This window comes from Callithrix jacchus, chromosome 5 (assembly GCF_049354715.1).
Source record: "Callithrix jacchus isolate 240 chromosome 5, calJac240_pri, whole genome shotgun sequence".
NCBI lineage: Eukaryota > Metazoa > Chordata > Mammalia > Primates > Cebidae > Callithrix > Callithrix jacchus.
The window spans coordinates 23,839,758-23,863,361 of NC_133506.1; the positions used below are offsets into that span (position 1 = coordinate 23,839,758).

General features: G+C 40.0%; 2 protein-coding genes across 3 annotated transcripts; both read left to right on the forward strand.

Annotated features, from left to right (window-relative positions):
* Window positions 1–766: 766 nt before the first annotated feature.
* Window positions 767–12,427, forward strand: SNRPB2 (small nuclear ribonucleoprotein polypeptide B2). 2 transcript variants are annotated; one of them, XM_002747463.7, is made up of 7 exons: window positions 767–926; window positions 2,399–2,496; window positions 2,865–3,037; window positions 7,990–8,130; window positions 9,218–9,268; window positions 10,694–10,782; window positions 11,220–12,427. In XM_002747463.7, the coding sequence occupies exons 2-7, from the start codon at window positions 2,433–2,435 to the stop codon at window positions 11,377–11,379; spliced, it is 678 nt and encodes a 225-aa protein (XP_002747509.1). In that variant the 5' UTR covers window positions 767–926; window positions 2,399–2,432; the 3' UTR covers window positions 11,380–12,427. The 2 variants fall into 2 exon arrangements, with proteins under 2 accessions (XP_002747509.1, XP_002747510.1); XM_002747464.7 differs by having other exon boundaries at window positions 767–822.
* Window positions 12,428–19,153: 6,726 nt separating this feature from the next.
* Window positions 19,154–22,917, forward strand: OTOR (otoraplin). The gene is made up of 4 exons (XM_002747465.6): window positions 19,154–19,309; window positions 19,649–19,788; window positions 20,687–20,794; window positions 21,848–22,917. Exons 1-4 carry the CDS (start codon window positions 19,195–19,197, stop codon window positions 21,869–21,871), a joined length of 387 nt encoding a protein of 128 aa, XP_002747511.1. The 5' UTR covers window positions 19,154–19,194; the 3' UTR covers window positions 21,872–22,917.
* The last annotated feature ends 687 nt before the right edge of the window (window positions 22,918–23,604 follow it).

Here is a 23,604-nt window from a genome sequence, read left to right on the forward strand (position 1 = left end):
TATTCCAGGTGATGCTTTGCAGACATCTGATGAATGGATGAATGAACGAATGCATGCACTTCTTGGAATTCTCATTCAGCTTGGCATAAACACTAACTCCTTAGATTACCCTAGAAAAATCTAGACATTTTGTGGGAAGAGAAGAGTGGGAAGGGTGGTAGGGAATTATTTTTTCGAGTGAGTTGAGGCAGATGATCTTAAAGATGACTGGGTTCTACCCGAGCATGGTTGCCATATCTGAAAGATGAGAATAGGGCAGACTCGGAGTTCTGTCCGCCCTTGGTAGCCTCTGAGATTCAAGCTCATCAGCAGAGTGTTGGAGGACAGTTCCTGCAGAGTCCAGGAATCAGAGGAGACTTGGAGGCAGGAGGAACTGGCTATCCTAAAGGTGATGTTAAACCCGGGCAGCCGGAGCCCAAAGAAGGGCGAAACCAGGACTAATTGCCCCACAGCATGAGGGGCAGCGCCTGTTAAATTACATAGGATTTGGAAAGGTGTTAGGCACTCTTGTGCGGGGTGAAGCTTCGCAGGGTCGTGGTACGGGAAATTATTCATTCCCTTCCCTATTTCCTCGCAGCACGGTCCCCACAACCCTGCTATCTTTCCCCATTCCCACTTCCGAACTCATCTCCTGCCCTCCAGGCATTACGCAAGCGCAGAGAGATTCCCAGCCTTGGCCGCCAGAGAGCCGGAAGCATCGATCGACTCCGTGCTCGGCTTCTAGACTTGTCGACGCTCGATTGAGGAGCCTGGCAACGTTACTTCCGGTGCCTGGCTCCGTTTCCTGCTGTTAGATCTAACGAGGGACGGCGTACGCCTTAGGTGGGTTCCTGCGCCTTCTACCTCCTTGCTCTTTCTGTTCTCCTGACTCCTCTGCCTTTCTTTTCCCCTGTTGCAGCTGGGAGCGGACGAAGCGTAAAGCTGAGGTGGGGACGCGTTTGCCCCGGGGTTCTGTCTTAGGGGCGAGAAGGGATGGAGACTGACGCGCGTGACTGGCTGGGGCCGGGCATCGCGTCTTTGCTCCCTTGGACTTCTTGCCGGGGCTTTGGGCGAAGGTGCTTGTGTCTAGAGAGGTGGGAGGCTTGCGCGTACGAAGTAAAGGATAATTCATGTCCATCTGCTTTTGCGAGGCGTGGGCCGTTCACTGAGCTTTCAGGTGTCTTCCAGCGGCTCCCTTTTGGTAGTGGCGGGTAATTCAGAGAGGCCCTGTAGCAATCAAGGTTATGTTCAAACTTCGCGGGAGACCCTGCAGGAACCTCCCCTTTCTTCCCCTACCTTCGGTTTGACCTCTGCCTCAATCACTTCCCTTTCGTCGTCTCCTTTGCGACTCCTGCCCCTTCTCCAGATTTCGATTTAGGGGGTCGCAAGGTTTTGAGGAGCGTTTCCGTAGCCCCGCTTGTAGGCTCTTACCTTGTCAATCGTCCAGTGCTGTTCATATACAGTGGATGCTCTGTAAATATTTGTGAGATAAAGAAACTTTGGGGTACACAAGGAAATCAAGCAAGTTCACACTTTGCAAGTAAAAACAATGTGGAAAATGCAATTGTGTGGTAGATGAGAAAAATGTAGAGAAAGCAAGGGCTGAATTTCCAGGCCTAATGCTTATTAGCTGTGTGACCTTAGGCAAGTCCCTTAACTGGTAATAGCTGTTAATAATTACTCCTAAGTGCTTACCGCTGATGCAGAACGTGCTAGAACTCATTTAGTCTTCTGAGTTCTGTTGGGTAGGTTCTGTTACCGTTCTCGTTTCACTGATGACATGAGGGATTAAGGAACTTTCCTCAGGCAAACAGATAGTAAGGAGCATAAATAGGATTTCACTTCACATCTGGCTGGCACTAGAATCTGAGTTTAACAGTCATGCCATACTGCTCTCATTGAGCTCCCTTCTTTTAGGTCGGTTAGAGGTAACCTTGGAATCCAGATAGCTTGGAGATACAAATTAAGTGATAGGTATGGAAGGACTTTATAAGTGCACCCATGAAATTGGCATGAAGTTGGCAAGCTTCATTAATGTCTAATCTTATGATTTTTACTGGGTGTACATTTGCTACTTTGTCATTTTTCTTCAAATCTGTATTTTTAAATTGTTTCATCGAGCAGGCGGAAAGTCAGTATCACTTGTCATAAGCGAAAAGTAAGTGTAAAAATAAATGTGTTGAATTAAATATTGTTACAAAAATCTGGCTAGGTATTGGTGCCCCAAGTTTTGAGCATGAGACACTGTTCTTTTGTATGAAAGGAAGGGCTAGTGGGTGCTGGAGATACAATAAAGATTACAGCCAAACTGACATTTTCTGACAATTGGGAATTGAAAGAGAAGTGAAAAGTTAATAATTCTTGTGTTGTGTCCTTATGCTACAGTCCAGTATAATTTAATCTTTCTTTTTTGTAACAGATTACTTACTGTTTTTGAAGAATTTAACGCAAACATGGATATCAGACCAAATCATACAATTTATATCAACAATATGAATGACAAAATTAAAAAGGAAGGTAAGTGCTTTTTAAAATACTTGTTCACAACTAAAATGTGTTTATTTACTACTGTCTTAAAAATCGTACTGCCTGAAAACCTCTCACCTCATCATCTTAGTGCCTGAAATAATGGTTTATCCCATTTCCTGTAAGGATGGGAAGGCTTTTAAAAAACAAAAATAGATAGGAACTGACACTGTGTTCAGTCTGTTGCTACTCATAGCTATAATGGTTTCATACAGCCAATGGGAATAGTATATGTTTTTTATAAATATTAATATAACTGTATACATAAGTGAATGGTGTTAGCAACTCAATAGAGTATACTTTGAAGACTTGTCATTATTTGATTCACCAGTGACTTGTTTCTTTTCTACTTTGGACAGAATTGAAGAGATCCCTCTATGCCCTGTTTTCTCAGTTTGGTCATGTCGTGGACATTGTGGCTTTAAAGACCATGAAGATGAGGGGGCAGGCCTTTGTCATCTTTAAGGAACTGGGCTCATCCACGAATGCTTTGAGACAGTTACAAGGATTTCCATTTTATGGTAAACCAATGGTAAGCTAATCCTATTATTTTCCCTTTAATCAAGAAACTAATGATACTAATGGTAGAGTCGATTTGCAAATATGCTTGAAATTGTGGCTGTTGCTTTCTGCTTTTAATTATGTATGTCTTGGTTTTACGTATTTTTATAGAAAAACAGTAGCTGTAGAGTTTAATTTACAACAGTTCAGATGGGCAAAAACAAAATACATTGAGTTGTAGAATGTTTTTATAAATGGCAGTCTAGGCAATATTCTTATCTCAAAAAGTTACAAATTAATAATAACCTGGAAGACTTGAAACCTGTTTATAAACTTGTAAAACATTATAAAAGCCATGAGTCAAAGAGGAAATTCAGTCTGAAGTTTTAGAAAATGCTAATAGTGAAATACTATATGTCAGAAGCTATACAGTCTAGAAGAAACAATGATTGAAAGAAAAATTATAGGGTTAAACTCATAAGATTAAGGAATAACAATGGAAATGAACTTGTTATTCATGGAGAGTTTTAAACTCAGGAATGACATAATGAGATTCACATGTAGCTGCAGGATGAAGATCACATTGGCGGAGGGACAGAAAGGAAGTGAGAAACTCAATTAGGAGGTCCTTGGTGTAAGTCAGAGATAATAGAGGATCAGATAAGGGTGATCACAGAGGGAAGCAAGGGGTTCTGTATGTGTGAGTGAATACCCAGTGCCTTGGGTGTGGATTTGGAGTGTTGGACAAAGAGCTAAGGCCCAGGGTTTAGAGGAGCTGGGTGTTCATTCTCATACTCTTAACTGGCTCTGTTCCCGTGGTCAGTTTTACCACCTCTGAAATGTAAACAAACTGGATGTACTTTGGTCTAATGCAGGCATCAACAAAAACTGTAAAGAAGTACATAGGGAGCCGCGGTGGCTCTGGCCAGTTGTCCTGGCACTTGAGGAGGCGGGGCTATGAGTTCAAGGCCAACCTGAGCAATGTGACAAGCTCTTATTGATTAGCAACAACAACAAAAAAGAAGTGCATAATATTTTAGGCTTTGTAGGCCATATATGGTTTCTGTTACCTATTCTTTTCTGTGCTTAATGTTTTTTAACAACCCTTTAACATTATCAAAAAAAAAAAAAAAAAACAAATTCATGTAGGCCATGCTAACGCTGGCCATGGGCAGGGTTGGCTTACAGAGTGTGGTACAGATCACTGATGTAATCCCTTCATTTTACAGATGAAGAAGCAGGCACAGAAAGTTTAATTGTTCATCCAAGTTATAGTAATATGGCAGCGTCGGGAGTTGTCAACTAACCTTAATGGCTAGTATTGTGATTTTTTTTTTTTTTTAATAATGCAAGTCAGCAAACTTTCTGTAAAGAACCAGATAGTAAATATCTTAGGCTTTGCCAGCCAGATAATCTGTGTTGCAGCTACTCAGTCAACTTTTATAGCAGCAAGAGCAGTCACAGATAAGGACAGGCAGTGTTGGCTACAGACAGTAGTTTGAGGACCCCTGTTTTATACCACGATGCTTAATTCAGGTCTGAGCACCTTTTTTTCCTGTTTCTAGAGCAAGTTCTTCTCATCCTCTATCCAGCTCTCCTTTTCCCATCACTTCCCAGCTGACTGGACACCATTTTTGTGGAAAGGCCTATCCCAGGAAACTGCGATGGTTCCTACGTAATCTAATTTTTAGTAAATTGGTGTTTCCCGAAACCAGCCAGTTGCCTGTACTAGTATGAAGAAACACTGTAATTGACATCTCACTTGGCAGCAGCATAGGGACTGGGTTTTAGTTTATATCTCTAAAATTACATTAACTTGAGGCACAGTTTCTTCCCATTCAGGGTTTAGAGCTATTTTGCTGAGTTGAGATGACAAGTTTGCATGTGTCTGTTACTCAGATAGAGGAAAGGAAATTGTTTGCTGTGTTGGGCACCACCCTCACCTTGCCAACTAATTATTTTTTAAAAATTAGTGGGAAAAGTGTATTAGATTGATTATTATATGAAAGCATTTTGGGAGGTCCATTTTTTCCCTTGAAAAAGGGAAAGCCAGATTTCCCGCATCTTAGAAGAGGGGGAATCGAGTTCTTTGGGCTGTCTTGTTTATGTCTTATTGTGGTTTTAGTTGCTCTTCTGTTTTAACTCCAACATACCAGATCTGAAATGAACAAAATTTGCTAGAACTTGGAACTCAGAACAAAATTACTCTTTCCAATTCAAGGGCATTTAGTTAATGCCAAAAGTGCCCTCGTGAAGTAGAACCGTCTTCCTCAGGGCTTTGTCGTGAGGGCTGTGGCATACGTGTAAATCTGGCCTTTTTCTAAGTGGTGGGTGGACTTGTATCTCTCCTAGGTATTTAGTCCAGACCAGGGTTTCTCAGCCCTGCCACTTTGGGCGTTTTGAGGTGGATGATTCTTTGCGGCAGGGGCTGTCTTCTTCATTACAGGGTGTTTAACAGCATCCCCGGCCTCTCCCCACTGGATGCCAGACAGTACTGGTGGTTGCCAGTAATGTCCCCAGCTAGTGCCAGCTGTGTCCCGGCAGACCAAATTACCTCAGGTTGAGAACCACTGGTTTAAATGAGCCAGTCGAGTTATTTCTGAGATCAGATATTTTCACAGGTGACTGGGTCATGATCATAAGGACAGACAAATCCGGTCGCCGAAGATTTATTCGTGTCAGGTACAAGGTTGAAGGGTCAAGGGAGTTGTGAGGGAAGCCTTAGAACCAAGTCAGAAGTTAGTGGAAGCCTTCAGCCTGTCTCCTTTTGGTTAGATGATGGCAAGACTAGCAGAGTTGCTTGCAGGGATCAGCACACTGAGAGCCACTGTGGTACAGCAGCCCAGACCAGCCAGAAAGAGCCTGGGATTCTGAGGTATGGGATTCTGAGGGTTGCTCCCTCCCCTTTTGTTTTCTCAGTATAGTCATCTCTAGCTGAAGTAAAGGAAGAGGAAGAGTTGATCTTGCTTTTGACTAATTCTCTGCTTTGTTAATCCATACTACTTTAAAATATTTCTTATTCTCTTTAGATCAAGATCAAATTTTTGTTGTACAGGGCAATAAAATTTTGCATACCTATTTTCTACGAGGTAATTTGTACAGTTAACTACAAAGCTACTGCTTTGTAGGACTATTGCATTTTGATCAGAGAATCAGTAATTCTTTCAGCTCCAGGGAAGAAAAGTTTGCTTGAAATGGAGGTTGGAGATTGCAGACAGTCCTACCTAGGTAACAGTTTAACTTGTGCCGGAAATATTCAGATAGTTCATTGGTGCTGAGTCTAGCTATGTGATAATGCTTTAGGTCAGGGCTACTCGAAGTGTGGTCTCCAGGCCAATAACATTACCATCTTCTTTGTGCTTGTTACAAGTGGAGAATCCCACATTTGCCCAGGCCTACTACATCAGAGCTTTTACCTGCTTTCCAGGCATTTGGAATGTAAAGTATAGTTGATGAAATGCTATCCTGGACAAGTTTTAGAACCCCTCCCAGTTCTAAGAGGTGCCTCTTGATGCCAGCATGGAAGGAATCTGCAAGTGGTCCAGTACACTGTCTGTGATTCCATTCTTTTTTTTTTTTTTTTTAAGCATTTTAAAATTTAGTAAGTTGATTCCACTGCTAAAGTCATTTCATGTAAAGGTGATGGATTCAAAGGAAAGTGATTCCCAGTCATCTGCTATACTTTATTAGAAGTAGCATTCCATATGACACATTCCACAGCTGATTGACACATGTTGATGCTTCTATTAAGAGTCACTGGTAAGGGGAAGGCAACTCTCCAATGCTTTTTTTGTTGTTGTTGTTCTGTGTGTGTATTTTTTAAACACACCTGTTTATAGCAAGTTTATTCATAATCGTCAAAAATTGTAAACAACCCAAATATTCTTCGTTGGGTGATATAAAACAAACTCGTACATCAATATGATGAAATTCTACTCGCTGTTAAAAGCAGTGAATCTCAAAGGCATTATGCCAAATGAAGGCAGCCTCCGGGTTACATCATGTGTGATCCTATTTATGTGACGTTCTGGAAAAGGCAGCAGGGACAGAGAACAGATGACTGTTTGCAAGAGGAGGGATGGGGCAACAAAGGGGAAGCATGAGGGGATTTTTAGGTGATAGAATTGCTGTACAGCAGTTTCAAGTGTTAAAACTCAGAGCTGTACATCCAAAAAGTTTTGCAAAAAAGTTAAATGCAAAAATTTATGTTTAGAATTTTTTTTTAATGAAAAAAAAATCCAAATAATCTTCTTTTTAAAAATGCTTTAAAATAAATTTTCTATCTAGTTTTCTTGCCAGAAAAGTTTTTCTTCGGGGGCTCTGCCATACCAGCCCTAGTGTTATGTGAGCCTATTCTTCTGTCTGTAAAACAGGGTTAGTCTAGAACAGTGATTTTCTTTCTTTTTCCCAGGCTGCCCCAGATTGCATCCCTGGGTGCTCACTCTGTGACTGTGGGGTGTGGGTATTGGAGAGAAAGGGCATTTGGTCTCCACTGGGCTCTGGAGCCATAATTCGGTGTTAGGTTGAGCAGTTTTGCTTTTGTTTGTTTTATATGTTGTTTGTTGAAAACCTTTGGATTAGAATAGCTGGCCTTGAGCCAGATCCTTAGGCACTGAGGAGATCTGTACAGTTCTGTATTCCAAAGCCCGCTGGCGGGGCCCACTCATTTGTCCCTTAAACACAGTTTTCTCTGTTCTTTGATTAAATGGAGAGAGACCGTGGTACATATGTTTCAAAGTTCTGTTTTTCTCACATGAAAATGAATGGTTTTTTTATCTCATAAACACAGTTGAATCTAACTTTGCCTAAATGATGACCTATAGCTCACAGTTTATTTCCATTTGGCACTCAGTATATTTTGTCACATTTTCTTAGGGATATAAAATTAGCTTGCAGTGTATTTGCTTAATGAAATTTCAAAATTAATGACTAAACATCCTTCAGTATAATGAGAAGTAACTCGTTTTCAAATAATTAAAACAGCGAATACAGTATGCAAAAACAGATTCGGATATAATATCTAAAATGCGTGGCACTTTTGCTGACAAAGAGAAGAAAAAAGAAAAGAAAAAAGCCAAAACTGTGGAACAGACTGCAGCAACCACAAACAAGAAGCCTGGCCAGGTGAGGTAGACCACAAAAGTTCCTGTTTGCATCGGTGTTAAAAGTCTGGTAGATGCTTGTCTTACATGTGAGGAGTAATCTTAGGCTTGTGTATATGTGCACAAATGTGTGTTTAAAAGATGGTTTTAAGAAGCTAGAATGGTTGACTTCCAAAATTCAGTGTTAAGAAACAAAATATCAACTTAACATATGCAGATTTATATTAAGCAGTTTTATTTACATTTGCATGGCATTTAATTCCATTCTCTAAAATATGTTAATACCTTTTCGCTTATTTCTCAAGTTTTGCTGCCTATAAATACTGTAGTTATTATCTTTAATCATGAGTACTTCACTCAAAGTGCCTTTCTTTGAACAATTCAGTAATATAAACTATAATTTGAAATACTAGATAGTGAAATTAATTGTCAGGCATGGTGGCTCATGCCTGTAATCCCAGCACTTTGGGAGGCTGAGTTGCGTAGATCACTTGAGGTCTGGAGTTTGAGACCAGCCTGGCCAACATGGTGAAACCCTGTATCTACTGAAAATACAAAAAAATTTAGCCAGGCGTAGTGGCAGATACCTGTAATCCCAGCTACTCTGGAGGCTGAGGCAGGAGAATCGCTTGAACCCAGGAGGTGGAGGTTGCAGTGAGGCAAGCTTGTGTCATTGCACTCCAACCTGGGTGACAAGGACAAGACTCCCACTCAAAAAAAAAAAGTGAAATTAACCAAAAGTAATTACTACTGGATTGAAAGTGATTAAAAGTCAGTTTTACTAAATATATTGACTTATGTCCAGTTGTTTTTTAAAAGTAAGACTAGACCTTGGTTTTCTCTTTTATATTTCTCCACAATTTTAAAGCTAAGAGGTTAAATTTTATAATACAGTGTTTAAAGTTTAGGGCTAGCCTTAACAAAAATAACCGACAAATTAAAAACATGAATGTTTGAGTCAGCATTAATATATAAATTCTTAAAGTAAAATTAAATGAGTAAGAAGGATACCTGTTGGAATTAATGTCATTTTTATGCAGAAATTATAAATACCTGCTGCCTTTTCAGAGGGATTGGATATTTAAACTCTCCCTATTTCTTTTGCTTAGGGAACTCCAAATTCAGCCAATACCCAAGGAAATTCAACACCAAATCCTCAGGTAATTTTTTTTCCATGTTGTCCTCACCTTAAAATAAGATTATAAAAATGCTAACAGTAGTATAAAACAACTTGCATGTCTCTAAAAAAAAAATTTTTTCCTCTCCAAGACACAGTGTGTTAAATTGTGTGCCACTGTAATTTAGAAACTCTCCCCTGAAGAACATTTTAATTCTTTTTCAGAGGGAGAAAACAACACCTGACTTTATTTCTTGCTTTTCGTAATGAATCAGTGACAGAATCAAAATGACGGACTTTAAACCCTATGAGGGTGGGGAGCAAACGGTTTTGTTTTCTCTGCTGTACCTAAAGCTTTACAAACACAGTTGCGTGGGTGAGGGTAACTGGCAGGGTCAGGGGCTCTCTTCCTTTCCAGTTGGTTCAAACACTGCAGTGTTTTCTGGAGACTTACACATTATTCTGGCACATAGTTTTATCGTTATCTTTACTCTCACTTCCTGAACACAAATGTATTTCAGCCTTTTTTTTTTAAAGCCTTCTTGTACAGATGTCTTGGAAACTCTGTATTAAATCTCCCCACGAAATGCCTTATAGAGAAAGCCTCAGTAGTGTGCTGATGGTTTCATACTTGTTTTTTCAGATGCTGGAGTCTGGCATGATCCTTAAATCCATAGAATTCTCTGTACCACTGAGGTTTTTTTTCTCTTGTTTTAAGCTACTTGTATTTTTTGGCTCCACAGCATTTATAGTCCAGTTCACAGATGCCAGCACTTAATCCTCTAAACCTTGAGTTGTTCACTAATTGTTTTTTACACTTGCTCTTTTATCTTAAATGAAACTAGCCTGAAGACAGAGCTTTTTTCTTACGTGTAAGACCCTTTTTCTGGTTTCCCATAACCTCTGGGTGAGATATCAAATGACTAATATCTAATAAGCTAACAGAGTATTACTGTTTCTTGTATGTAAACTAGATGTTGTGGATATCTCATTTACTTGCCAAAAATTAGTAGACGAAAAGTCCCTAAGGAATGGTTCTCAGTGGAATCTTTCTAGTTCCTTTTTTTTTTTTTTTTTTTAATATATATGCTGAGAAGTAGTAATAGTACAGAGGAAATGAGTATCTGTGTGATACTGAGTATGGTAATCAGCTACGGAGGGGTGACATTGCGGGCCTTCTCAAATGTTAATATCTTTGACTATGTTATCCAGGTGACAAAATTCTCCAATGACGACTCACCTCCAGATGCTTAAAACATAATTGTTTCACATACTGTTAAACACTTAAGAGATTGGTAATTTTCCAAACTTTCAATGTCTTGACTTGAATGTCTGCCTTACTTAGTTACTGTAAGGTTTCTATTTCTCCACTGTCATTGTTTTTGTTTGATATAGTAAGATTTCACATGCCTAGCTTACAATGCTGTTTAAACTTACAAGCTAACTTTGCCTTTTTACTTTTTAATAGGTCCCTGATTACCCTCCAAACTATATTTTATTCCTTAATAACTTACCAGAAGAGACTAATGAGATGATGTTATCCATGCTGTTTAATCAGTAAGTTTTTTCATAAATAAGTCTGTTTCTGAGAGCTTCCTGACAGGACAAGTAGCCCTTCCATGGGTTGAATCCATTTATCACCCAGCAGTAATTGCTTACAGGTTCATTGATTTGGTCTGGGATGAATCATGAATTGGAGCCAGTTTGCTGATTTAGCAAATAAAGAGCTAGATTTCCACTAATGTTTTGAATTCTTTATTCTGAATTGATATAACAAAGAAAGCTTTGATATAATATAAAAATAGAATTAGTTCTTTATTCCTGCAGTTCTTCCATGGTATTCATTATATTTTAGGCTCTTCCGTCTACTCAGTATTCTTAGTTAGGGTATGATTATTTTTCTTGGATCAGTATTAGGAAGTTGCTTAATAAATTTTAACACAAAGCAAACATTTATGTACTTGCATGTATACATGAATTGTTCTTCTTCATAGGTTCCCTGGCTTCAAGGAAGTACGACTGGTACCAGGGAGGCATGACATTGCTTTTGTTGAATTTGAAAATGATGGGCAGGCTGGAGCTGCCCGGGATGCTTTACAGGGATTTAAGATCACACCATCCCATGCTATGAAGATCACCTATGCCAAGAAATAACATTTGGGATAGTCATCTTTAAAGGACTTGGTATTATGTGTTTGTTTTGGTAACATTTAGTTGGGTCATTTTAATAGTTAGAGATTAGGGGGAGTGAAAGTGAAATTTCTGTGAAGAACTTAAACTAGTGTTTCTTTAGCCTTGGTGAACTATGAAATATGAAGGCCTTAATTTTGTACAATAAACTTTTATTTGTATTCTGTGTATATAATGGTTTCTCTGTTGACCACTGCCCTATCATCAAATGACTATTCTAGTCTAAAACACATCTTAAGGTTTATAAAACTGTGTAAAAGGATGCTTTTCTAGTGTTATTTTGGAGGAGCTAATGATATCATTGAACTATTTTAATAAAAGTTAAGTAGAATTAGATCACAGAAGCTAGTAGGTGACTTGTATTAATGGTAACAGTGATTGTTCTGGGTATTAGAAGAAAATGAGACCCAGGCAGTGTCTAAATTTGATCTTTGTATCCTTTAAAGAAATGAGCATATTTTGCTGGTAGTAGGGATTCCACAAGTCTTTTTCATTCAGTATTAAATAAAGGCCGTGCTTACTGTTTACTGAGAAAACAAAGGGAATACTATCTTCAGACTTTGCATGTAATGTCCTTTCATGAGGCACAACTGTTCCCAAGGTTAATACCCAGCCTCTTTATTGAAAGACCTCCAGGGGAGACAAATAGGCTGATTAATAAAGAGTTGCCAATGCTAAGGTTGCTACTTCTTTGTAATTCTTAATCATCATGTTCAAATATTTCCAAAGCCCATTTTCTTTAGCCTTTGATTTATATTTAAGGCTACTGATTCAGTCCTCTACTGTGTAAATCATGAGTATCTCCAGAAGTGGACACTTTTTTTTGACAAGTATAGTACATGTTAATAGTAACAACAGAAAACAGTGCTTACTTTTTTGGTGCTCCTGTTTTAGTATTCCTTGAACAAAACCTTTATCATTTAGAATTTATACTGTCTATGGAAAGACCACTTTTAGACTTATGTAAACAGATTATCACATCATTCATGCATACATAAAAAAATTTTTCCTGTAACTTTGTCTCATTTAGTCTGACTCTTCTGAGTAACTTTTTTAACCCAGTTGTCAAGCTCTTGTACTTTTGTAAAATAGTAGTGATTTACTAGAAAATGGACCATGCTGTTGTATATTACTGTGATGTCAATTGCTGATCAATTTTCTAACTGCTTACTCTTGGATACCTGTACTTGTAAAAGAACTGAAAGTACTTCACAGACAGATCACGCGCCCAGGCCTGGCCATGCTTTGAGTGGCTGTTTTAGAGGGAGCAGAAAGGCCAGGGTGGCTCAACTTGGGGTGGGAATGAGGGGAGTGAATAGTAAGAGGGGTCATGTAGTTCTTCTTAAGGAGTTGCTTATACTCTGAGTGAAATGGGGAACTATTTTAGAGAATGTTTTAAAGTGGGATAGAATTTACATACAGTAAAGTTCAACCATGTTAGTGTTGAACTCATCCATTTGATGAGTTGGGGCAATTGTATACAGCCATATAATAATCGTAAGTACAGAGCATTCCATCTCTCCCAAAAGTTCTCTTGTACCCTTCTGCAGTCAATCTGTTCCCTCCTACCTTTGGGCCTAGTCAATTACAGATCTGCTTTCTGTTGGAACAGTTTTGCCCTGTTTGGAATGCTTTGGAAATGTATCTGTTGTTGCTTATATCAGCAATTCCACCAATGGATGGGCATGTGGGTTCTCCAATTTGAGGATATTATGAAGAAAGTGGTTATGAACGTTTACATACAAGTCTGGGTGTATGTTCTGTTAAATTTCAAGCAGAAGAGTGATAAGTTTCTCAGTTTGATACAATTTCTAATTTATATGTGAGTTGTAGAAATAGTGCACGGAACTCTCCTAAACACTACAGATTACTGATTATTAATGTTTCTAGGCTTCTGGGCTACTGGAGGTTATGCTTACATTGACCTGATTCTCCATTGTTATGTGATATGTCAGCGTGTGTTTAAGTGCAAGACCACCCTCCCACATAACCACAATATGACCATCAAAACCAGGAAATGTGACTGGGTGCGATGGCTGATGCCTGTAATCCCAGCACTTGGGGAGGCAGAGGTGGGAGGATCACTTAACACCAGCTAGGGCAACAGTGAGATCTTGTCTGTACAAAAGGTAAAATACAAGCTGAATGGTGGTGTGCCTATAGTCCCAACTACTGGCAGAAGGGTTGCTTGAACCCAGGAGGTTGAGGTTACAATTATCTATGATGATGCCACTACACTCTAGCCTGGACAACTGAATGAGACCCTGTCTCAAAACAAAACAGGAAATAATCCCATATTATCATCCAAGTTTTGCTTATGTTCCAATAATGGCTCAAGAATCCAATCTGGGATTGTGTTGCATGTAGTTGTATTTCTTTAGCCTCCTGCTGATTCCTCAGCTTGTCCTTGTCTTTCATGATGGGAATTTTATATAGAGATTGTCTGTCTACCTTTGGATATATCTGCAGTTATGTTAAAAACTATGACTGTATAAGAATGTCTCTGGTTGCAGTCTAACTACTGAGTTCATCCTGGCCTTCCCCCTTCCTCTGTGTATAACTCACTCACCATTCCCATTATCTCTGCTTACTTTCTCAGATCTTTCCTGTGCAATGAAACTCTAAAAAGTAAGGCTTCCATAGGGAGCAGGGGAAGGGAAAAAGGAGATAGCAATGCTTTAAAGAAGCTTTGCTCAAACTAATATCTTCTGACCTCTCCCTATGGCACCCATCTTTGTGAGTTTTGAGGAATGATTGAAGGGAGTAGATGTTATTTAATATGTGGTTCTCAATTTTGGCTGCATATTAGAATCATCTGGGAGACATTTTCAAATACTTATGTTCAACCTACACCCCAGATAAAGTAAATCCATCTCTAGGAATGAAACCCAGTCTTCAGTATTTTTATAACCCCTGGTGATTCCATCGCCACCCAAGGTTAAGAACTAACAAAGCAGATTTCTACTTCTGTGAAGTAGGATATAATAGATCATCGGCTCAAGCAGTGGTTTTCAAAAGTACTATATTGATAAACAGGATAGTGTAAGTCTGGAAATGGTTGTGATGCAGAGCAGGCAAACTTCAAACTTGGGGCTTAACCCAGGAGGGTTCTTGGGTTCACCCAGGAAAGAATTCAAGATGGAGCTGCTGGTGGTAAACAGCAGTCTTTTGGTAAATAGTACTGCCCCTCGCAGAGCAGCATTAATTCATAGTCTGCCCAGAGTTGGCAAAGTATTGTCTCTCGGCAACTGCATTTATACCCAGTTAAACCCACTTTCAGTTACTTGCAAATTAAGAGAAGGCTCAATGCAAATTGAGGGATAGGTTATTTAGAGCTTTCTAGGAAAGGAGTGGTAACTTCTGGGTCATTGCCATGGAAAGGGGCAGTATCTTCCAGGTCGTTGCCATGGCATTTGTGACTGTCATGGCACTGTAGGAGTGGCTTATGCTAATGAAAGAAAGGACAGCTGAGAATCGCTTTCCTTGACATCTTGTCTCTGCTGGTTTCTTCACTTCATCCTGCCTGGACCAGATCTTGTTCTGGCCCTCAGGGTTGTGACCAGAAAACAAGTCCTGCTGGTCTTCTGCCTTAGTCGCAAGAGACTCAAAACTCCATTTTAAACTTTCAGCCTTATAATATCTTCTGTTTGAGTATTTAACGGGCATGTTTTTTCCCTTGAAAATGTATCCAGCCAAGACCTAATGAGGAATGTGAGGCCCTAGCTAAAATGTCGGTATTTTACTTGCCTGGCAGCAGTACTTCTCAAACGTTAATGTGCATACAAGTCACTTGAGTATCTCGTTAAAATGCAGATTTAGATTGTGTCTTTCGGGGTGAGGTCTGAGAAACTTCATTTCTATAAAGCGATGTCAAAGGGACCATGTTTTGGTGACAAGTGGCAAGACCCCAGAGTTTCTACCCTAATTATTTATTCAATGACTCTTACAGGTGTTGTCAATCTCTTTTTAAAGCCAGGGACTTTGCCTAAGCATACAATTTCAGAGCAATCATGCTTTCATTCAATGAATACCTATTTAATGCATACCAAGTTTCTTTCCGGGTGCTAATGACAGAGTGAGGAACAAGATGAAAAGATCCCTGCCTAATGGAGGTTTCATTGCAGTGCTGGAAGACAAACCATCACCAAGTAAATAAAGTAGGTACATCGGCTATGGTATGTGCCTTAAGACAGTGTATGGCAGTCACAGATACAGGGACCGGGTGGAGGAAGGTTTGAAGTAGCTCTTTTAAATTGCTTTGTCTGTGGAGGCATCTTGGCCAGGGACCTGAATGCTAGTATCTGGGGAAAAGCATACTAGGCAGTAAGTTCGGAGCGCCTGAAGCAGGAATTAGTTTAGTGTGTTCAAAAGACGGAACTGGTGTGGGAGGAACAGAGTGAGTGAAGGAGAGAGCAAGAGGTGAAATCCCAAAGCTACAGGGGCCTGATCCTACAGGAGTTTCTAGGCCACAGCAAGGTGGCTGCCTGAACTTGACCGAGCCCAAACTTAGATCCTAGAGGAGCCATGGCCTCAATTTACGAACTCTAGAAAGAGAATCTAATTTAGGAACTCTAGCGGGAAAAAAATGTTATTTAGGGATTAAATGTTTGGAGAATACATCTGAAAGTCTAGAGGAACGAGGTATGCAAACTGGGGACAGAACCCTTACTGAACCCCCAGTGACCCCAGTGTCTTCACCATAACTGCTAGACACAGCTACTTGCTGAATTATTGCAAGTGCAAATTCCTATTTGCATGCAGTTTTACCAAGAAGCCTCTAGCCTCTGTCCACTTTACAATGCTAGAACATCACAAGCTCTCCCAGGCCACATTCAGAAGGCTTGGTATCTCATCACTATTTCTTCATCTTCAAATGCCCAATAACGGCTTCATGTTAGCATTAGCCTGATTTGCTAAGTTGTGATATATTTTGCTAAGATTTTGTTTTTTGATTTTAATCATTTCACTCTGCTTTGGGGGTTCTGTGTACGCTTCCCAATGGGGAGTTTTTGCAGTCTCCATTTCTTCAAGCGCCTCTTAAATGACAATTGTCTTTTAACTCTCCTATGCTGAGGGCTGGTTTGAGACTGGAACAGTCCATAAAACAGCTGCCCCATCAGGATTAAGAAGATTTAATCAATGCTTTAGTTTTTCCAGAAATTTAGGCTCTTAGATTTGATTACGGGAAAAAATGCAAAGGCATTCTGCTTTCAAAAATAATTTTGAATTTAATCTTTCCTTGTTGTGAAACAAGAAATAAAGGATTTATTCTAATTTGTCAGTTCTAAGTCGACAGTGATAAATTGAAATAGCACTGAACCATGATCCCTCTGGGTAACCTTTAGATAGGATGGTTCAAAAAGACCACTCCAGGCCAGGCACGGTGGCTCATGCCTGTAATCCCAGCATTTTGGGAGGCCGAGAAGGGCAGATCAATTTAGGTCAGGAGTTTGAGACCAGGCTGGCAAACATGGCGAAACCCCATCCCTACTAAAATACAAAAATTAGTTGGGCATGGTGGTGCATACCTGTAGTCCCAGGTACTCAGGAGGCTGAGGCAGGAGAATTGCTTGAACCCTGGAGGCAGAAGGTGCAGTGAGCCAAGATAGTGCCAGTGCACACTCCATTCTGGGTGACAGAGAAAGACTGTCTTTAAAAAAAAAAAGGCAAAAAACAAAAAGACCACTGTGGCCTTTGCTGTGTCTCAGTTTTCTTGTCTATAATGAAGGTATTGAATAAAACAAACTTTCCAATCAGGGCCAGCTATATAAAAGATCAACCCCTGACAGTCACACACACACACGACAGTCTCACACACACACGACAGTCACACACACAGCCACACGCACACACACACAGCCACACAGCCACGCGCACACACACACAGCCACACAGCCACGCGCACACACACACAGCCACGCGCACACACACACAGCCACACATACACAGCCGCATGTGCACACACGCAGCCACACACACACAGCCACACATGCAGCCACACACACACAGCCACACACAGCCGCGTGCACACAGCCACACACAGCCACATGCACACACAGCCACAGCCACACACAGCCACACGCACACAGCCACACGCAGCCACACATGCAGCCGCGCGCACACACACACAGCCACACATACCCACACCAAAACTTTTACATACACACCACAGATATATTTAAACAAAGCACTACAATATTGCATACATACACCCAAAACAAAAACCTTTTTATTATATTTTGCTTTACCAATTTATTCCTGGAAAATTGGTTTGCACAAAATTATTCGGTAAGTTAAATTCTTGTCCCTCATTTTATGAGGTTACCAATTTGGGGTTGCGGGGGAAGACATTGCTCTGAAGTCGTATCATCCACCGAGGTGGAGAGGGGCATCCTGACAGGGACCTCTATTCTAGAAGCAATGGCTAGGAACAGGGGAAGGGGCACCTTATGGGACATGCCAGCCTAAACACCTTGTAAAAAGCGGTACCTTACTGTCTCTCCTTTCTAACAGACAGCAACGCTTGGGGCCAAAATCTTTTTTAAATTTACTGCTATATCTTTAGTGCCCAGAACAATACATAGCACAGTAAGTGCTCAGTAAATGTTTGCTGAATAGATGGAGCTAAGTACTGGCAGTTCCACTTTGGTGCCTTTAGAAGTGACCCTCTCGCCATGGGAAACATGGCCAGAAGCAGGAAGTTCCTCTCGCCATGGGAAACATGGCCAGAAGCAGGAAGTTCCGGCTAACATAAACGTGTAACTTCACTCTCTTCTCTATGACCTGTGACCCTTGAGCTTTGAGACTGAATTGCAAAAGTGTTAGAGAGGGGAGGTAGGGAAAAGATGATTGCCCTATTTTTCCCAACCCACCTATCTCTTAACCCCACTGGTAGGGTCTGAATGTGGCACCAACTAGTATGTTAGAATTCATCGGCCGGGCGCAGTGGCTCAAGCCTGTAGTCCCAGCACTTTAGGAGGCCGAGGCGGGTGGATCACGAGGTCAAGAGATCGAGACCATCCTGGTCAACATGGTGAAACCCCGTCTCTACTAAAAATACAAAAAATTAGCTGGGCATAGTGGCGCTTGCCTGTAATCCCAGCTACTCAGGAGGCTGAGGCAGGAGAATTGTCTGAACCCAGGAGGCGGAGGTTGCGGTGAGCCGAGATCGTGCCATTGCACTCCAGCCTGGGTAACAAGAGCAAAACTCCGTCTCAAAAAAAAAAAAAAAGAATTCATCTCTGGCCTGGGACAGACATGCCTTCTAAGAATTCTACCATTAAAGATTTGTAAACATAAGAATTCTTTATTTATCTATTACATACATCTATATTTATTAAATGAATTTGTTTAAATCAAAATTATTTGTGCTACAGATCTCACATTTTCAACAGATTCCTGCAGTTAGCGTGTCTTTGCTTATAAGCTGAAAGAAAATTAAGGGTGAATTAAAACTAAAAATGGTTTGAAATTCTCGTAGTCCTGTCAACAGTGCCCTGCTGTTTGATACAATAAACCACTGCTAAAGCAGCTTTAACAAGAGTGGACCATTTTGGATATTATCTGTGTGTGCAAAAGACACAGAGTTGGACTCTGTTTGGAAAATCAGATGCTAAGTAGCCCCTGAAGCCCAGCAGCCTGTTAGGAAAACAGAGGGGTGATAGGCCCTTCTAATTGGCGGAGGTATTTACCCAGAGGTCTGGCTTTCACATAAAAGGCAGGAACCACTGAAGTCAGTCCCCGCTTCCAGAGTTCAAGTTAAAACAGAAAAAAAGGAAGATGGCAAGAATACTGTTACTTTTCCTCCAGGGTCTTGTGGCTGTATATGCTGTGCATGGAATATTTATGGACCGACTAGCTTCCAAGAAGCTCTGTGCAGATGATGAGTGTGTCTGTAAGGAGTTTTTTTATGCTCTTCATTATCTTTCTATTACATAATTGAAAAGATATCCACTAATAGCATAAAATCGAATTGTACTTTGAAGTGAATCTTCCCTAATGTGTACGTCATCAGCTTTGTTTCTCCTGGTCTGTGTGTTTGGTGTCTCACTAGGGAGAATTCACTCGGCTGAGATTCTGTTGCTTTAATATCTTGGCTATCTTCTTCTTCTTGGATAGACACTAGCTATAAACTGGGAATTATCCGTCACTCTGATTTCCTAGTTTTTCTGATATTCTTTGCCTTTTACTGTTATAAAATGTAATCATTCAAATTTTTTTTTTTTTCTTCCAGATACTATTTCTCTGGCTAGAGCTCAAGAAGATTATAATGCCCCGGACTGTAGATTCATTAATGTTAAAAAAGGGCAGCAGATCTATGTGTACTCGAAGCTGGTAAAAGAAAATGAAGCTGGAGAATTTTGGGCTGGCAGTGTAAGATGAGCTAGTTTATAACAAACACCTATTGACACATATTGCTCTTAACTTTTCCTTGCTTACCGGTCTTCAACCTATTTTAATGCTTAATACTAGTTGTTAAGAACCATGTAGCAATTGTAGATGGAAATGCACAAATTCGGGGATATGTGCATCATTGCATTTTAAAGAAAGAAAGATAAATTTCATAAGAAAATTAAATGTAGGTTAATGTGATATTTTGGCAAAAAAAAAAAAAAAAGAGTAAAGTACATGGGGGCTTAAAGATCCCAAAGAGTTTGAATGTTATCCAAAAACATCTGAGAAGATTTGCCAAGTAGAAGACGTGTGTTGAGTCAAAGTATCAATATTCTTTTAGGAAACTTTGCACCCTCATTAATTCTAAAGAATCAGTGTTCTTCAGTTAAAATATACAGGGGTGGTCCCTGGGGAGGGATGAAGCAGGGTTGATTTTCTGTCCTCATCTGAAGCCCCAAAGATGAGTTTTAAATTAATGAAGGCTTAAATTGAAATCCATTTAAATCTGTTCATTTGAATTTTTGAAAACTGAGAAATTTTCATCATTTAAAATAAGTTTCTACAGTACTTAAAAAATGGACTCTATATTTATTTATGGCTTGAAAAGGAGTTCAGGCAACTCACAGGGCTGCATAAAATGAAGTCGTGCTGAAGTAGCAAAATAAGACTGGGCTGCTAAAGAACAGATGCGCAGTTCCTGCGGGTTAACCTAGTGCTCCAAGTAAACTTTGGATTTGCCTCTGAGCTCCCTGGACGCCAGTGACAGGGAGGTATTGGCAGCTATGATTCTCACCATCAGCAAAGAGGGTGCCTGCGGGTTTCTCACAAGACACTCAGCATCAGCTTTCTTCTCATTGCTACTGTTCTGGACACTTAGGTTTACGGTGAAGGCCAGGACGAGATGGGAATCGTGGGTTATTTCCCCAGCAACTTGGTTAAGGAGCAGCGTGTGTACCAGGAAGCTACCAAGGAAGTTCCCACCACGGTAAGCATCTCAAAGGTGACTAGACAAGGACCTATATTGGAGCAATATAGGCTGGTGTTAAAAATGCACCATGTAACTTACAATGTATAGAACAAAGACCCCAACTTTGAATGGTGACTTTTCTGACATAGTGAGATTTGGGGGACCATTTATAACTACTGTCAACATTGAAAGACAAGTACACTTTCGCTACACCCCCCCCCCTTTGTTTTATTTCAGTTTATTTTTCGGTCTCATCTGTTTTATTTTTTCGGCTTTATTGGGTTATAATTGACTAACAAAAATTGCATGTATTTAATGTGTACATTACGTTTTGATATACATTGTGAAATGATCATCACAGTCAAGCTAGTTAACATCTACAACACCTCACAGTTACCTTTGTGTGTGTGAGTGAAAACTTTACGATTACCCTCTTAGCAAATTTCAAGTATACAACGCAGTACCTCTTTTGTTTTAGATGCAAGTTATCTTGCAAAGCAGTCTATGTCACAAAGAAAGAAACCAAAGTCAGTGTTAGCTGACTCTTACTGATGGTTTTCACTAAAGATAGGCTCAGAACAAAATCAGCAATGTTTTTGATGAAATCGGAACAACCTTTGCGTGCCTTATTTTTGTGGTAAATAGATTCTCTTTATGTATGAAATAAAATTAAACTTTTTCTAATGCCCTGGGGTCCTGTAAACTCAGGACAGAAATAAAAGATGCTTTCTGAGCTACTTTGCAAGGTGCTTGTTTTGAAGAGATTCTCCTGAAGCTAATTGCTGTGCTTCAGACACTGCCCACCCTACACAAATGGGACTCACTTGTCATCACTTCTTAGTATTAAGCTGAAATCTGTCGGATAACCATAAATTAAAGGTTTATTGGAGGACCTTCATTGTAAGTAAGCTTTGACTTAAAGTGGTAATTATTTCATATTCTTTGGGGGTCAACCTTTACAGACTTCCAAACTTCGCTGCTGATTAGATATGATTTTAAGTACAGAATCTACATCTGTTTTGTAGCGTAGCCTCGTCAGTGGAATCTTTTTTTGTTTCTGTTTTTTTCCAGGATATTGACTTCTTCTGCGAGTAATAAATTAGTTAAAACTGCAAATGGAAAGAAAACACCAAAAATAAAGAAAAGAGCAAAAGTGATTAAAAAATGCATGTCTTTAACTTCTGACTGACGTTTTAAGAATTTGTTAGCCTACAGAAGAGCGAGGGCTTAGGGGTTGGAGGTGGCAGATGCAAGAGGATTTTCAACTCACATCTTGTTTCCTGCTGGCCTGGTCTTCGTATGAGCTAGAGCGGGGAAATGTTGAGCTCAAATGGGTAAATCAAAACCAGAGAACTGTTTTTCCAACCTAGAGAATCTCCTTGGGGGATGCATATAAAAGATCATTTATTTGTAGTTATTTCTGAAGAGTAATTCTTCCCAGCTCTTTGATTTTCCGTATATAAAATAGGTGGGTCATAGGTCTTCCTTCTAGTCATGATGTTTTCTACCTATTTTTCTCTGGCCAATTGGAGTGTTAATAGTGTATCTGAAGGGGCTGTATTATCAAGGAGTATTCCAGTATTTATGTCACCTTTAATATTTGATGCCTTTTGGAGGTAAAGCTGTTGGGGGAAAGAAGAGTTTTGGGGCCCATAGATGTTTGGATGATGTCTCTAATTTGTCGTTTAGAAAAATCTCAAAAATGATTTCAGTTGAAAAATTTGCCTTCTAAATGATCAGTTTACTTCTCCCCCAATTTTAAACAAGCATGTGTATATATAACAGGAGAAGGTAGTTTATGGGAATATTTTTGGTGGAATGTTTTCCCTTAATATGCATCCTTGCTGGATATTATTCAAGCTTCAAGTCATCAAAAGACCCAGAAAAAACAATTTGTGGGTTATTTTCTGTACTTCTATTTCAACTTTGAATTTCCTCTTCCTGTGCAAATTTCTGTAGTCAAGTGTGATATGTCAAGAAGTCTGAGGGGAATGCAGGGTTTGTGGTCCTGATGGGCCCACAAGTTTTTCTATATTTAACTGGAAATATGCTTTGATTTTGTGTTATTAATATAATTCTTTTGATGTAGTCATGAGTCTTTCTTTGTTTGCATATAATTAAAATGCCTGTACTCTACTTAACGTCACAATTTCTGAGTTTTTTCTTAAACATTTTCATCTTAGGGTATAAAAGTGTGGGGGACTAGGGAGTGGGGCTTGTTTTTCAGTTCTTTGTGATCTGGACATCCCCTAAGCATAAAGAAGAAAGCAGAAGAGGGCATTTAGGTTCAGCCACATACTTGGCCCAGGGTCATTTTTTAGCTCTGTCAACTGTGATTTTGGGTGAATATCTTTTTACCAAATTGTTATGTAGATCAGTCAAGTAAAGTGGTACCAAAATGCAAAACACAATGAAACAAAGTACGAGGGTTTATTTGTTTCTTTTACTTTATTTCATAAGAGGTTTCAAGTAGCATCTAGGGCACTTGATACAATTTTAAAGTAAGAGGTATTTATCCTACTTCTGTTTCTATTTGCCTCTCACTTCCTGGCCTTTCCATTCCAGAAACACACAGACCCCCTCAGACACCCAGGACCCCCATTTCTCACCTGGCCTTAGGCACCCAACTTCACTCCCCATGCATGGGGCTTCCAGGACAGAACTCCCTCCTTAGTCAGCTCCCACCCATCGAAACTGAGCACATCCAGGAATTGGAGTCATTTCCTGGGGCCTATCTGCATTAAAAGAAAGCAAGTACTTGCAGGACTGTAAACACCATCTGTCCTCTGAATGCAAAGGGCCACGCCTGGACCAGCAGCAGCAACAGC

Coding starts and splice junctions, on each gene's coding strand:
- OTOR (XM_002747465.6), top strand. CDS start 19,195: ATGGCAAGAATACTGTTACTTTTCCTCCAGGGTCTTGTGGCTGTATAT. Junction 19,789..20,686: donor GAGAATTTTGGGCTGGCAGT/GTAAGATGAGCT, acceptor CTGGACACTTAG/GTTTACGGTGAAGGCCAGGA. Junction 20,795..21,847: donor CCAAGGAAGTTCCCACCACG/GTAAGCATCTCA, acceptor GTTTTTTTCCAG/GATATTGACTTCTTCTGCGA.
- SNRPB2 (XM_002747463.7), top strand. CDS start 2,433: ATGGATATCAGACCAAATCATACAATTTATATCAACAATATGAATGAC. Junction 2,497..2,864: donor TGACAAAATTAAAAAGGAAG/GTAAGTGCTTTT, acceptor TACTTTGGACAG/AATTGAAGAGATCCCTCTAT. Junction 9,269..10,693: donor ATTCAACACCAAATCCTCAG/GTAATTTTTTTT, acceptor ACTTTTTAATAG/GTCCCTGATTACCCTCCAAA.